Below are 15,694 nucleotides of genomic sequence, written 5' to 3'. Positions count from 1 at the left end.
ACCTACACTGACCCCCGGTCCAGCAATGCCCTGATTTTAACATTCTCATTCTGCCTCTCAAATCCCTCCCTATCCTACACCCTCCCTATCTCTGTAACCTCCTCCAAGCTGCCTAATTTAGTGTGCTCAGTAATCTTGGATATGTGACTCTCTATTCCTTCATCCAAGTCATTGACAAATATAGTGAAAAGCTGAGGCTTCAGCACAGATCCCTGGGGACATCACTATTCACAGCTTGCTGATTGGAAAACACACACACTATCCCTACTCTCTGTCTCCTATCTCCGCACCAATTCCTTATCCATGGCAAAAGCTTTCCTCTAATTCCATACTTTATTCACAGCCTCTCGTGGGGCACCTACCCGAATGTCTTCTGGAAATGCATAGAAATAATATCCAGAGACATTCCCTTCTCGAGAACATTAGTGGCTCACTAACAAATGTAACCAGCTTAGTTGAACATGTCTGACTCTTTTGAAAGCAATGTTGACTTGCTGATCAGTTCATGTTTCTCACTCGTTCTGTCTCTAATAAAACATTCCAGTGAGTTTCCCACAACACACATTAAACTGTGCTGTTAGCTGTGAATGACTCTAGTAAAACAGCTAGTACAGACATGAGGGGCTGAATGGCCTCCTCCTGTGCTGTAGATCTACCTGACTCCTTGACTGAAACATCTGGATTGGAAGAGGAGGTTAAACAGTGAGTTGAAGGTAGACAAAGTGTTAGTAGTGGGTCATGTCCAATGTACATTGTGTCCATCTCTCTCTCAAAAAGATGGCAGCAAATTTCCCAAAAAACTATGTGCCATTGGGGTGGGAAAATGGGAGATTTTCCTGCCATTTTCTGGGCATACTTAGTTGAATATCCGGCACTTGGTATCTCACAAAATCCACGAGGGATTTATGCCAGTGGACGGGGTTAATCCCACCCGTGAGAACTGAATCAGAAACCCCAAATCCCTGCCTCGCGATGCTTTACCCAACCTAATTCCCCACTCCCCTGATCACAGGCCCCGACTTCCCCATCCCCACCTCCCCTTCCCCAATAGACTGGCCTCCCGATGGCTTCCCCAATACGCCCCACCCCTCCAATTGTCAACCCCGACACCCCACTCCCTGATCACCAGCCTCCTCCTCATGGCTTCCTCAACTGGAAGGTTCCTGCTGAACTCAGCAACAACTCTGGCCTCCCCCGCCTCCCACACCAGCTTCTAAACAAACATCAGCGATGGAATTGTGGGGACAGGCAGGAAGAAACTTTAGTAAAAGTCAAACCAGCTTTACAGTCATCGTCATTGCTCATGCACTTTGACCCAAACAAACCATTAGGAATCCTTGTGACGCCTCTCCGTACTTTGCAGGGGGGTGAACACACAGTAGATGTACAGTTGGGAGTGAGGTTCAGTCAGATATAGAAGGAAAACTCAGTCAGTCCAGCAGGCAGAGAAGACTTGGGCTTGATAAGGCACATGGGAGGATTGAAAGGCTAAACAGCATCTATTTTAATACAAGGAGCCTGTCTGGTCAGGCAGATGAACTTAGAGAGTTGGTCAGCACGTGGAAATATGAGATTGTTGTAATCACTGAGATATGGTTGAAAGAAGGACAGGACTGGAATCTCGACATTCCAGGGTATAGAAGTTCCAGGCGTGATGGGGATGGGGCGGGGGGCGGTGTGAGAGAGGAAGGGATATTGTTTTATTGATTAAAGAGACCAAGCCTGAAGTAATGAGGGAGGAGGTATTGGAACGCTCTTCAAATGAGGCCATATGGGTGGAGTTGAGAAATATAAAGGGTGATCATTGTACTGGGATTATACTACAGCCCTCCCAACACTCAGAGGGAGATAGAGGAGCAGATATGTAGGCAAATCACAGAGAGAGGTGTGAGAGGAATAGGGCTATAGTAATCGAGGATTTCAACCTCACCAATATGAATAGAATCACCTCAGTGTGAAAGGATTAGACAGGGTGGAATTTTTGAAGTGATTCCAGGAGAGCTTTTTGTGTCAGTAGATAGATAATCCAACTCGGGATCACCAGTGCTCGACTTAATCCTCGGGAATGAATCCGGGCAAGTTGTTGAAGCATCAGTGGGTGAGCATTTTGGGGATGGGGTAGGTGGACACAGCAATGAAACATGGAGTTTAATCCTGATAAGTGTGAGGTGATGCTCACACTTCCAGAGAGAATTCTCTGGAATTCTCTGCCCGTTGAAGTGCTGGAGGCTACCTCGCTAAATACATTTAAGACGCGGGTAGACAGGTTTTTGGTAGGCAAGGGAATTAAGGGTTATGGGGAGAAAGTGGGAAAGTGGAACTGAGCCACTTCAGACCAGCCATGATCTTATTGAATGGTGGGGCAGGCTCGTAGGGCTAGATGGCCTATTCCTGCTCCTATTTCTTATGTTCTTATGTTCTTATGATGCATTTTGGAGATTTAAAAAAGGTCGGATAAAGACACTGAACGGTAGGTCCTGAGGGAGAATTGAAGAACAAAGGGACTTTGATGTACAAGTCCATGGATCCCTGAAGGTTGCATTACAGGGAGATAGTGCGATGAAGAAGGCAATTGGAATGCTTGCCTTCATTAGCCGGGGTTTGAATATGGGGGCAGGAAAATGGGATTAATATCGATTGGTATTGGATGGTCAGCATAGACATGGTGGGCCGAAGGGTCTGTTTCTGTGCTATGTGACTGTATGATGCTCTATGGAGTTGGAACAGTTCTATCCCATAGACTGGCAGATGGGACGGAGATGTTAAATTCATTTGCTTTGAGGACTTTGTCAGACTTTGAGTAAATGTGCTCACAAATCGACAAAGAAAGCCCAGCAGTTATCCACACAGTGAAAAATTTCACCAGTATGTCTATGGGCAGCATTTCACCATCTGTGTCATGGTATCACCCCTTGTACAATGGCCACTGTTCCAAAAGTTACACGATACCCAAATTGGCCAGAGCAGAACTAAAGTGTTGGCCAGTAGTTATGTCTGGTGGCCTGGCATTGACAGAGACATTGAACAAGTGGTTGGGCAGTGTGAGAGTTGTCCGACTCAGCAAGCGTTACCTCCACCAATGAACATGCTCCCTTGGTCACAGCTTCATGTAGGATTTGGACAGATGTTCCTGGTGTTAGTCGATGTCCATTCCAAGTGGCTGGACGATCAGCTCATGAGACCCATCACAGCCTCCATTTACCATTGATAAACTGAGGCAGATCTTTGTGATCCATGGTCTTCCTGAAGTGTTGCTATCAGACAATGGAGCAGCATTCACGCTGATGAATTTCAGACTTTGGTCAAGTCTAATGACATTTGTCATGTCAGGTCAGTCCCCGACCATCCTGCCTCGAATGGGTTGGTGGAGTGAGCCATGCAGATGTTCAAGGCTCCATGAGAAGCAGGTTCATGGACCGCTGCCATTGCGATTGGCCAGTTATTTGCTGTCCTATAACACTACACCTCACACCATCACTGGGGTCACGTCGGGGTCACGCCTGCAGAGTTGTTAATGGGTCGGTGCCTGTGTACCTGTTTAGATTTAATGTTCCCAAATTTGTCGGGGAGGGTGGAGGCTCAGCAAGCCTCTCAGAAAGGGTATCGTGACTCTCAGAAAGGGGACAGATTGTTTAATGATGGCAATCTTGTATTGAGAGGGTAATGTTGTTGTTTCTCTGCCTGTGTGTTAACTGTTGTACTTTTTGTTTTATCACAGGGAGTCCAAGATGTTCCGGGGGAAGGTGTGTGTGAGCCTGGTCCCTTTAAGGGGCAATCCTTCACAGGCCACATGACCAGGCCGGAGCCAATGGAGTGTGAGGATGTGAACCTGGGCCAATCGGGAGTGAGGGTGATCATTCCTGGGACTGGAGGCTTCAGTTGGGGTCAGGATGTTGTTGGGAGGAGACCTGTGTGGTTGTGTTGTTAAACCCTTCATTGTAAATAGTTCTTCTCATCAATAAAGCCTTTACTTAGTTATTTCCAAATCCAGTCTCCTCCAGTTATTACAATCAGCATCTGTACCACTTTGGACAGCAACAGTCTCTGATAACATCAAATGCACAGACTAACTATTCAACTGGAACAGTTTCACCAGCTGCTGTCACCCTCCCTACTTCCCTCCATTTATTCTGCATTCTCACCATCTCCCCTCCATTTCTTACTGAATCCTCCAGTTTCCTAGTCTTTCCATTGACCAGGTTCACCTGCCCCCTTCCCCTTGGGATTGTTCGATTGTTTTGTTCCAGAAACTTTCTGGTTGTGGTTAGGGTTCTCTCCACCGCAACCCGAGACATTGGGTCTGGGGTAGTGTCGATGTTTAACATTGTGTCCCACCTTGGACTGAATACATAACCAGTGAGGGTCTGACCCACACGATGAGAGTTTGTCACCGTAAAGGAGCCAGGGATCCCAAATGCTGCGGAGAGACTCTTCCCGCTCAAAAAAGACAGTAGGACTAGGGGGCACAGCCTCAAGATAAAGGGGAGGCGGTTTAGAACGGAGTTGAGGAGGAACTTCTTCACTCAAAGGGTGGTGAATCTCTGGAATTCTCTGCCCGTTGAAGTGGTGGAGGCTGCCTCGCTAAATATTTTTAAGAAGCAGGTTGATGGGTTCTTGATAAGAGAGGGGATTAAGGGTTATGGGGAGAGGGCGGGAATGTGGAACTGAGCCACGACAGATCAGCCATGATCTTATTGAATGGCGGGGCAGGCTCGAAGGGCTAGATGGCCTACTCCTGCTCCTATTTCTTATGTTCTTATGTTCTTATATAACCTGTGTGTGATAATTATTCACTGGATTTAGCTCAGAGATACATAATATTGGATGTTGTTTTGGAACAAAGGGAAATCTCAATGTTCAGGAAACATAGGTGATTGAGAACAAAGGGGTAGCTTCATGTAATAGTGTGTGTGTCTAGCCCTCAGTTAATGCATATAGTTAAATGCATTGTCGTGTATTATAGAGTTTGTGTGTTTTGTTTTCTTTTTACATGGGAAGAGATAAACACATTTTAAACTCTTCTTTCAGCACAGAAGCTTTCAGCATTTGGATTTGTGCCAATTGTTGTCAAACCTTCTAAAATAAACATTTCCTGTTGAGAACATTATCAGGACCCACAGCTCAAATCTTTAAACTTTGTAAGAATTATAACTTCCACTATCAAAATTGAAACTCCCTCTTCCTGATGTGTGTGTCTTTGTATCCAGATTGAAAGTCCCACATGTTTATCAGCACAAACTCTTTATCTTAGAGAACATCTTTGTATCTCAAAGGTCACTTGCTGAAAGGTCAGATTCTCATTGAACAGTGTGTCCATATCAGATCTCCTGTCCCCAAGTAGAAAATAACAGTGGTCCTGAAGGGGTTAAATCATTTTGCATAGCATCCCTATCGTACAGAAGAAGTCCATTCGGCCCATCGAATCTACACTGTCAACAATCCCATCCCAGGTCCTATCCCTACGACCCCACACATTTACCTCACTAATCTCTCTAACCTCCACATCCTGGGACACTAAGGGGCAATTTAGCATGGCCAATCAACCTAACCCACACATCTTTGACTGTGGGAGGAATCCGGAGCACCCAAAGGAAACCCACACAGACACAGGGAGAATGTGCAAACTTCACAGTGACCCAAACCGGGAATCAAACCCAGGTCCCTGGAGCAGTGAGACAGCAGTGCGAACCACTGTGCCACCTGGTTCTAAACCATGACCATGGTGTGGGAATAAAAACCTTCAGATCAATTCTCAGAGTCTTAACGTTGCTGCCAATCTTGTACCATTTGTGGTTCTCTGGAAATAAAAACACAAGGTGCATTCTGCTCGAGGGGGGAATGGATTCAGCAATCTGAAAGTTTAAGCTGTTGTTGCAAAGAGTTCACTCTGGGCCCGATTTTACCGATCGGAGCCGAAGGGCCAGATCCGGGCGTAATACGGATCCGAGCCCGGAATCGTCTGTGCAGCGAGCCCATACGCTTCTTGCCGGCTTCAATCCGATCCGTGCTGTGGGCGGGGCTTAGCACTGCCGGAACGATCGGAGCTCTGAACTGCACATGTGCAGTTAGAAAAAAACCTGAAACAGAGCGCCCGGGAGTGAAAGAGAAAAACAGCAGAGAGAGCAGGGGGGTGGGGGAGGATGTGGGGGAGGATGGACTTGGGAGAATCTTGCAAACTGAAAATAATGTAGCATCTTCTTTGTGCTGCCTAATTATCTATGGGAAAGGTAATGAAACTACAGTGTCCTAGTGAGCAATTAGTGACCTGTATGTCCCTGGAGCCATGAACCAGCTGCTCAAATGTTCAGTCATGTGGTGAACTTGGAAGAATTGTCCCCGTGGTGGAACTTGGTTGGAAATCAGATTCAAGGAGATTATTCAATCTGGGAAATCAACCATAGTGAAAAGAAGTTTGTATTGGCAACTCTTCTCTCACATTCCATGGCAGATGTGTCCCTACTTATGAATGGGATTTGCATGGACAACATTGGGTGCAGCTAATCTGCCTCTGGAGCAGCCTTGGATCCTTTCTTTCTCCTTTTCATCTGAACATTGCACAGAATTCGAGGAATTCCCTTTGGAAGATAATGTCAAAATTATAATGGCAGGAACTAAAAACCCGACAGTCAAAAATTTGGGAAAATATTTCAAAGTATGGATGGGGGGATATATATTTTGAAATATTTTCCCAAAGACTGTCAGGTTGGAAGATTGAAACATAACCAACAGAGGAAGTGAAAGAAGCAGCGGAATATTTGTTACTGAGACGGGAACAATTAACTGAACAACATTAAACTTTCAGACTCAAAACAAATAAAAACACTAGCAGTGGAGGGGGTGGGAGGAATCTTGGAGACTGACACCGACAGGAACAATCTAAACGGCTGAAACTCCCATTTCCTCAGTCCCTGCCTGTCACTGCTCAGGAACCCCCCGAGGGGAACCCACTCAGTCTGTCACTCTGTCTCTCTCTCTCTCTCTCGCTCCCTCTCTCTCTGCTTCTGTCTTGCTCTCCTCTCTCTCTCCCTCCTGGATGAAAGCTTTAACGATTTGCAGCAAATTAATTCATTTTCATCTTTCTAATTATTTGAAAAATTCACTGAGTGACATTTTGAGTCCCCAGTTTAAATTTTTCCCTCTCACTCACTACACCTGACACCAGGGAACGGTCAATACCGTTTTACTGTGCCAGTTCGAGCAGCTGGATGTTTGTTACTGAGACGGGAGGAAATGGTGAACCGTGTTCACTACCTCCAATCTCCCAGCACAGAAGGCACAGTGGGATACAGTCAGGAGGGAGTTATCCTGGGAATCCTCAACAACATTCCAGACTCCATGTAGTCTCTCGGTACCGTGTCAAACACGGACAAGGAAACCTCCTCTGGTTCCCACATACCATCCCCCCCTCAGCTGATGAATCAGTTCTCCTCCATGTTGGACACCACTTGGAGGAAGCACTGAGGGTGGTAAGGACACAGAATGTACTCTGGGTGGGGAATTCAATGTCCATCACCAAGAGTTACTCTTTGAAACTATGGGAGTAGTGGGACCGTGTGAGATGGAAAGGTCAAGGGGGAGGTGGTGAATATGGGATGGAGAATTGTGATTGTGATGGTTTAATCCCAGCAACTTTCAGTTTCTTTCCTGTTTTCAATCTTGTCACTCAAGAGATTCCAGATCAAACTGATCATTTTCAAATGATTGATCATTGGATTTGAATCCAATCTTCTGCTGATGTGTCATTGATTATGATGTGGAGATGCCAGCGTTGGACTGGGGTAAACACAGTAAGAAGTCTCACACCATCCGGTTAAAGTCTAACAGGTTTATTTGGTAGCACAAGCCACTCGCTTTCGGAGCGCTGACCCTTCATCAGGGGAGTGGGAATTCTGTTCACAAACAGGGCATTGAAAGACAAAACTGTAAATTGAGTTTGTATCTTTAAATGCCCTGTTTGTGAACAGAATTCCCACTCACCTGATGATGGGTCAGCGCTCCGAAAGCGAGTGGCTTCTGCTACCAAATAAACCTGTTGGACTTTAACCTGGTGTTGAGAGACTGCTTCCTGTGTCATTGATTGACAGGCCAAGCAACCAATCAGGACAATCACTTGGTGAAATGCAGCCAATCAGCTGATGGGGAGGTGGGACATTTCCAAAGCACTCACCAGACATATACTGAATATTCTTAATGTTTATTACCTTTTACACATTGACATTGACAGAAAAAAGACTTGAATAAACAGCCCAGCCAGAGGAAGCTGGAGAAATTCACAGGGAGAATGGAGGTTTATTAACACACTTGTGGAGATTTTCTCAATAACATGCGAATCCTGTCCCTTTAAACAGTGACTAAAGCTTCAATTGTAACTGCAGGGTGAGCAGGAAGGAGGTCTGGTTTACTGAAGCAGATACTTCAGAGGGTCACATTATTCCTGTACAGCTGACAATCTTCAGCATCTTCGAGAGGTTTTACTTGTTATCACAAATCCACACTGTCCCCATCAAACACTCCAAGGACAGGAACAGCACGGGTTAGATACAGAATAAAGCTCCCTCTACGGTATTCCAATAATGTTCTTTAACCCCTGACCCTCAGAAGTGTCTCAGACTCAGTCCCGAGAAGGAAGAGAGTTGTAATTCAATGCTGACAATGACCTTTGTCCTCCCAGCTCACCCCTGTTCTATTCCAAGTTGTGTCTCCTCTGTGGACTGTCTCTAACACTCTAGGCACATTCTGAACTCCTGACACTCTTGCTGAGGGGAGAGGAGAGGCTCACGTGGGTGAGGGCACAGGAGAAGAGAGCGTTGGACTCCCAGTCGGAGCCAGAGAGGGTCAGCAGGCTGCTGACGCTGTAGGTGTTGTCCGAAGCTCGCAGGTAGTTGCTGGTCTGAACCCCGTTGGAAATGGCTGCACCATCCTTCTTCCACTTCACCTCCACCTCATCGGGATAGAAGTGATCGGCAAGGCACACCAGGGTGGCAGTGCCCTTGGTCTTGACCTCCTCCGGGGAGGGGGGCAGCAGGGTCAGTGTGGGTTGTGAATTCTCACGGGCTGAAAGAGAAGAGAAGGAATTTTAATCACTGCCATTTTCAGGCTTTTGACATCCCGAATATTAACTGGGATCAAACCAGTGTCAATGTTTCAATGTTGCAGAATTCTGAAAATCCATTCCGGGGGAACTTTTTTAACCCGTACGGAACAATCCCAACAAGAGAAGGGGCAGTTTTAGCAGTTTTAGAGAATGAAACTGGGCATGTGGAAGGTGTATCAGTGAGAGAGCATTTGGGTAATAATGATCATAATAGATTTAGAGTAGCTATGGAAAAGGGGAGGGATCGATCAAGAGTAAACGTTTTAAATTGGGAAAAGGCCAATTTCACCAAACTGGAATTTTCCAAAATGAACCGGAAACAGCAACTTGAAGGTAAATCAGTGTCAGAGCAGTGGGAGGATATTCGAGCTGGAGATAGAGTTCAGGACATGTCTGTTCATCAAGCAATAGCGTGGGACATTGCAAAGAGAATAACTAAGGATCAAATCGGGTGTATTTGAGAGCAAAAAGTTAACTTGTGTGTGGAGAGAAAAGACATATAGGTGGTTCTTAATGAATAATTTACATCAAATATCACAAGTGGGAGGGACAAAGTTGACATTGCAGTTCAGGAGGGGACGGATTGTGAGCTACTTAATGGGATAATGATAGTGAGCGAGGAGATATTAATGTGTTTATCATCTTTTAAAATGGAGAAATTCCCAGGGCCGGGTGAAATGTATCCCAGGATGCGAAGTGAAGCAAGGGAAGAAATAGCAGACACTCTGGCCATTATTTTCCAATCTTCTCTGGCTACAGGTGTGGTGTGGGTGGACTGGAGGAGGGATAATGCTTTTTAAAATGAAAAGCTGTTGGAATCCAAGGGAAAGTGGAACATTCGAGTTCAAATTAGTTCAGTGTCTGAGTGTAAAGGTTTGATTTGAAGCTGGTTAAATCATTTTACAATGTTACTGAAACATTTGTAAAGAAGATTACTACAAATTCAGCACTGAAATGGCTAATAGTGAGAGTATTTAAAGACACAGTGTCCCTTTAAGAGTATGCTAACCAGTCAGGAAGCTGGAACTATTGCTCAGTCTGTCTGGGGGAAACAGGTTGAGCATCAACAAACCTCAGATCACACACAGATCAGGAGAACTTTATACCAGAACATTGGAGCAGACTTGGATCAACACACTTCTCACAGGATTCCCATGGGCTGGTGTAGAAGCTTCTAGATTTCATTTCAAACCTTGCTGCCCAGCACTGGGCTGAGGTCAAGGGTGAGGCTAGAATTAGTCTCAGTGTCCAGGGGTCAGACAGGGTCACTGCTCTGAATGACCCCATGAACTCCGGAGGGTGCGAGTGTGTGGAGAATGGGTGAGAGTCAGGATCAGGAATCTCCAAGCTCAAAGACAGAATTACATTTCTACAGCACCTGTCAGCACCTCAGAATGTCCCAATGTGTTTTACAGCTCATTGTGCACAGCAAGATCCCGGGGAGCAGAGTGAGAAAGAACAGATAAGCAGATTTGTAGTGATGTTGATTGAGGGATGAATATTGACCAGTTCACCGGGGTGAACTCCCCTGCTCTTCTTCCAATAGTACCATGGGATCTTTTACACCCCCTGAGAGGGCAGATATCAGATTGTCTCATCTGAAAGATGGGAGGCCTGTAGTTTAGAGGGGGGATATGACAGGTGCTGGCCCTTTCCCCGTAAGGATTTTGGAAGTGGATGGGGAAAGTGGGAGGTGAACTAGAGAAACATCTTTGTTGCTGCTGAAACTCTTGCTATCTGCTCAGTCACAACTAATAAACACACAGACACATCAGACAAACATCAGTCTGTTTCTGTGGATTCTCTGCTGCTTTCAGTTCAATGAAGAGTGCAGGAGGACATGGCAGGAGCAACAACAGACATACTGAAAAATGAGGTGTTAACCTGGTGAAGCTACAACACAGAGACTGTGTACCAAACAGCAGAAGCAGCAAGTGATAGACAGAGTTAAACCATCCCACAACCAATGGATCAGATCTAAGCTCTGCAGTCCTGTCACATCCAGCCGTGAATGGTGGTGGACAATTAAACAACTCACTGGAGGAGGAGACACCACAAATATCCCCATCCTCAATGATGGAGGAACCCAGCACATCAGTACAAAAGATAAGGCTGAAGCATTTGCAGCAATCTTCAGCCAGAAGTTCCGAGTGGATGGTCCATCTCGACCTCCTCCGGAGGTCCTGACGACTTGTGCTCCAGAATTTCCCGTGTCCCTAGCCAAGCTGTTCCAGTACATCTACAACACTGGCATCAACCCAACATTGTGATAAATTACCCGGTTATGAACTGTGCACAAAAACAGGACAAATCCAATCCGCACAATAACCACCCCATCAGTCTACTCTCGATCATCAGCAATGTGATCTGAACATATCCAGAGTGATACCAAGCAGCACTTACTCAGCAATAATCTGCTCACTGACACTCAGTTTGTGTTCCTCCAGGGTCACTCAGCTCCTGACCTCATTACAGCCTTGGTTCAAACATAGAGAAAAGAGCTGAACTCCAGAGGTGAGGTGAGAGAGACTGCCCTTAACATCAAGGCAGCATTTGAGCAAATGTGGCATCAAGGAGCCCTCACAAAACTGGAGCCAATGGGAATTGGGGGAAATCTCTCCGCTGGTTGGAGTTATACCCGGCACAAAGGAAGATGGCTGTTGTTTGGGATTTAACTCTACAATCTATATTAATGAGCTGGATGAAGGGAATGAGAGTAATGTCACTAAACTTGCTGATGATAAAATGAAAAGTAGAAATGCAAGTTGTGAGGAAGATACAGAGTCTGAAAAGGAATAGAGATAGGTTCAGTGAGTGAGAAAACATTGACAGATGGAGAATAATGTGGGAAAATGTGTGGTTGTCCAATTTGGCAGGAGAATAGAACAGAATACTGGTTAACTGGAGAGATTCTATCGAGTGATCTGGGTGTCTTTGCATCCAGGAACAGCAAAAAATTAGGAAGGCAAATGGAATGTTGCTCTTCATTCCAATGAGGATGAGTATAAAAGGAGGGATGTTTTGCTACAGCACATTGGGAAAATCACACTTAGAATATTGTGGACACTTAGGGTCTCCTTACTTAAGGAAAGATATAGGAGAATTGGAAAGAGTTCAGAGATGGTTCACTCGGCTGATTCCACCGAGTAAGGGATTGTCTTATGAGGAAAGCTTGAGCAAGTTGGGCCGATACTCATTGGAGTAGAACTTATTCCACCACCTCCGCACCATCTTCACCAGGGCAATTAGGGATGGGTGATAAATGCTGGTCTGCATAGAATCACAGAAAATAGGAACAGGAATAGGCCATTTGGAGAAATGGATCGGCCATGCTAAATTGCCTTGAGTGTGTTCTTTAGGTGGGTTAGCAATGGTAAATGCGCAGGGTTACAGGGAGCCTGGGTAAGAAGCTCTTTTGGAGAATCGGGTGAAAAGATTTCCCTCACGTCTCTCAAAATCTGCTGCCTCTGTGATTAAGGGGAAGAGTTTCCTCATATCTACCCTATCTCTGTCCCTCGTAATTCTGTCAATGGACTGAATAGCCTCCTCCTGCACTGTAGGGATTCAATGGCTAATAAAAAACTACATGGACTGTGTAAGGTTTCCACGGGTGAAGGGATCCATTTTAAATGAACCCTGTTGTGACCAATCGAAGGCGGGATTCCAGCTGATTACTCCTCACCCAGAGGAAAACAAAATTGGGATCCAATTCAAGAAGTTAACAAATGAGGGAGCCTGTCTGAGGACTGGTCACAACATGTACACAGCAAGATCCCACACACAGCAATGAGAACAATCAGCATTTTCAGTGATGTTGGATCCGGGATAAATGTCGGATTGAACTCATCCCAAAGAGAAAGTAACAGAGAGTCTCCCCAAAAGCCTGGAACACTGAAGCCACTGGATTGTGAGCCCTGCTGTGGCTGTTTGTCATCAGAACTTCAGCAAGAGATAAGCAGGGAGTGGAGAGAGCAGAGTGAAAGCTGGGGCAGGTGGCACCTCGGTGTCTGACTGTGCTGCTGCTGTGATCAGTTATATCAGAGAGTGAGACAGAGAGTTCAACTTCACATCAAACTCTGCCTGTGTGTGTCAGACTGAGACTGACAGGAGTCTAGAGAGTGATTTCACTCCATGCTGCAGGAATGTGAACACAGTCTGCAAATGTCCAGATCTCCTCCACACGGTGGGTAAAAGCTGCTTACTTATATCTTGCTGCTTAAAGGGGGGAATGGAAGGAAAGAAATACAGCTGGACTCCCTGTTCTACACAGTGTTCTTCAATCTACCATTTCATTGACTGCAGCTTCCTCACTAACACCTTCAACTATTCAGTATTTGTGTTTGAGAAAGTGTCACCATTGAAAGGGTTAATAACGGAGGATTGGGCTTTACTTACTCAGTCTGAGTTTGGTTCCTTTACCGAACGTCAGGCACACTGACAGCTTCCAGTGGAGGAGCTGTACAAAAACCTCTGTCTCTGACTCACTCACTCACTCACTCATCTTTTTCTCTCACTCTTTCTCTCTCACTGTTCTCTCTCTCTGTTTCTCTCAATATCTCTGTGTTTTGTTGGGAGAGTTGAGAATCCTAATTTGAGATGATAAATCTTTCAGCTGCTCTTCATATGTGGACATGGAGAGTAAGAGGGAAACTCGAGGCCTTCAGTGAGCGGTGGACACCACAGGGACTGGAGTGTGTAGTGGACAGTGCAAATAATTTGTTCAGTTTCCTTTCTTGTGTTCATTAAATATTATATAAAACTGTGGGATGTGTCAGTACAGGAGGTGGGACTGTGTGTCCATTATTATATATTATATAAAACTGTGGGATGTGTCAGTACAGGAGGTGGGACTGTGTGTCCATTATTATATATTATATAAAACTGTGGGATGTGTCAGTACAGGAGGTGGGACTGTGTGTCCATTATTATATATTATATAAAACTGTGGGATGTGTCAGTACAGGAGGTGGGACTGTGTGTCCATTATTATATATTATATAAAACTGTGGGATGTGTCAGTACAGGAGGTGGGACTGTGTGTATTGGGGTTTTTGTCAGGCTCTGTATCACTGTGTCACTCCAGCTGTAATATGGCTGACAGTAATAATCAGCGACATCTTCATTCTGAACATTGCTGATTGTCATGGTGAATCTTGTCCCAGATCCACTGCCGGTGAATCGGTCGGATACTCCTGTGAATCGATTTGATGCCTCATAGATCAGCAGAGCCGGTTTCTGTCCTTCTCGCTGTTGGTACCAACTCATGTAACTGCTAACAGATTGACTGGTCGTACAGGTGATGGTGGCGGTCTGGCCCAGGCTCACTGACAGCACCGGGGGAGTCTGGGTCACGCTGATGTCTCCATTGATACCTGAGGGGTAATAGAGAAACAGAGTGAAGTAAGAACTGTCACAGAAATAGGCTGTACAATGAGATATTATTGGAGACACTGACTGTTCCTCTCCTTTCAGCATTTTCCCTTCAATCACAAGTCAGGAGAATTGGATTGAAATGGAGAGCAGGGAAATATTCAAGGTGGAAGGAGGGAGGTTTGTACCTGCGATGCAGAATGCCAGAGGCCAGAGCAGCTGGATGGCTGAAATCATGGTGTATGCTCGTGTCCCTGTGCCTGGTTACTGATAAACTCTCCCTTCACTGGGCTCTGCTTTATAAAGCTGCAGCCTGTGAGAGTCTCACTGCCTGTTCCTCAGTTTGTAAATGGTCTGACCCAGAGAAACCACGTCAGCACCTTTCACTTCCTCTTCTTCTCTCCCCGAGAGGCTGAGGTACAGAGTCTGAGGGTCAGGGACTGAGGGGTTCTCTGTCCCTCAGTCTCTGTCCCTCAGTCTGTCCCTCAGTCTCTGTATCTCACTCTCTCAATATCTCTCCCTCACTTGCTGTCTCTGTCTCTCTCTCTCTCAGTATTTGTCTCTCAGTCTCAGTCTTTCTCTCTCGATATCTGTCTCTCAGTCTCTGTCTCCATCACTCTATTGATATCACTCCCTCAATTGCTGTCTCTTTCACTCTCTGAGTAACTCTTCATTAGTCTATGTTTCTGTCCATCACACTCTCACTGTCTCCCTTTCTTGTCCTTCCTGTCTCACACTCTTTGTTTACCCTCTCGTTCACTCTTTCTTTCTCCCTTCTCATTCTCCCTCCCTCTATTCCTCTCAGTTTCTCCCTCACTTTATCTCATAGAGTCATAGAGGTTTACAGCAAGGAGACAGGCCCTTCAGCCCAACTTGTTCATGCTGCCCTTTTTTTTTAAAGCCCTAACTTCAATTGCTGCATTTGGCCCATATCCGTCTATACCCATCTTACCCATGTATCTGCCTAAATACTTTTTAAAAGACAAAATTGTGTCCGCCTCTATTAGTACCTCTGGCAGCTTGTTCCACCTCTGTGTGAAAAAATTGCCCATTTGGACACTTCTGTATTTCTCCCCTCTCGCCTTAAACCTATGTCCTCTAGTTTTAGAATCCCCTACCGTTGAGAAAAGATGTAAATTATCGAGTTGATCTATGCCCCTCATTATTTTATTGACCTCTACAAGGTCACCCCTCAGCCTCCTACGCTCAAGACAAAAAAGTCCCAGTCGA

At 45.6% G+C, this 15,694-nt stretch overlaps 1 gene segment (V, D, J or C); it reads right to left on the bottom strand.

Moving 5' to 3' along the window:
- Nucleotides 1–8,725: 8,725 nt before the first annotated feature.
- On the bottom strand, nt 8,726–14,701 carry LOC145348594 (Ig kappa chain V region Mem5-like). The segment is given in 4 exon segments: nt 8,726–9,054; nt 13,490–13,535; nt 14,165–14,466; nt 14,653–14,701. Coding segments are annotated over 4 exon segments (726 nt in total).
- Nucleotides 14,702–15,694: the final 993 nt, after the last annotated feature.

This window comes from Carcharhinus amblyrhynchos, chromosome 9, assembly GCF_965287045.1.
Source record: "Carcharhinus amblyrhynchos chromosome 9, sCarAmb.v2.hapA, whole genome shotgun sequence".
Taxonomy (NCBI): domain Eukaryota; kingdom Metazoa; phylum Chordata; class Chondrichthyes; order Carcharhiniformes; family Carcharhinidae; genus Carcharhinus; species Carcharhinus amblyrhynchos.
Note: the sequence above shows the minus strand (reverse complement) of the source record. Positions and strands in the feature narration are given on the sequence as shown.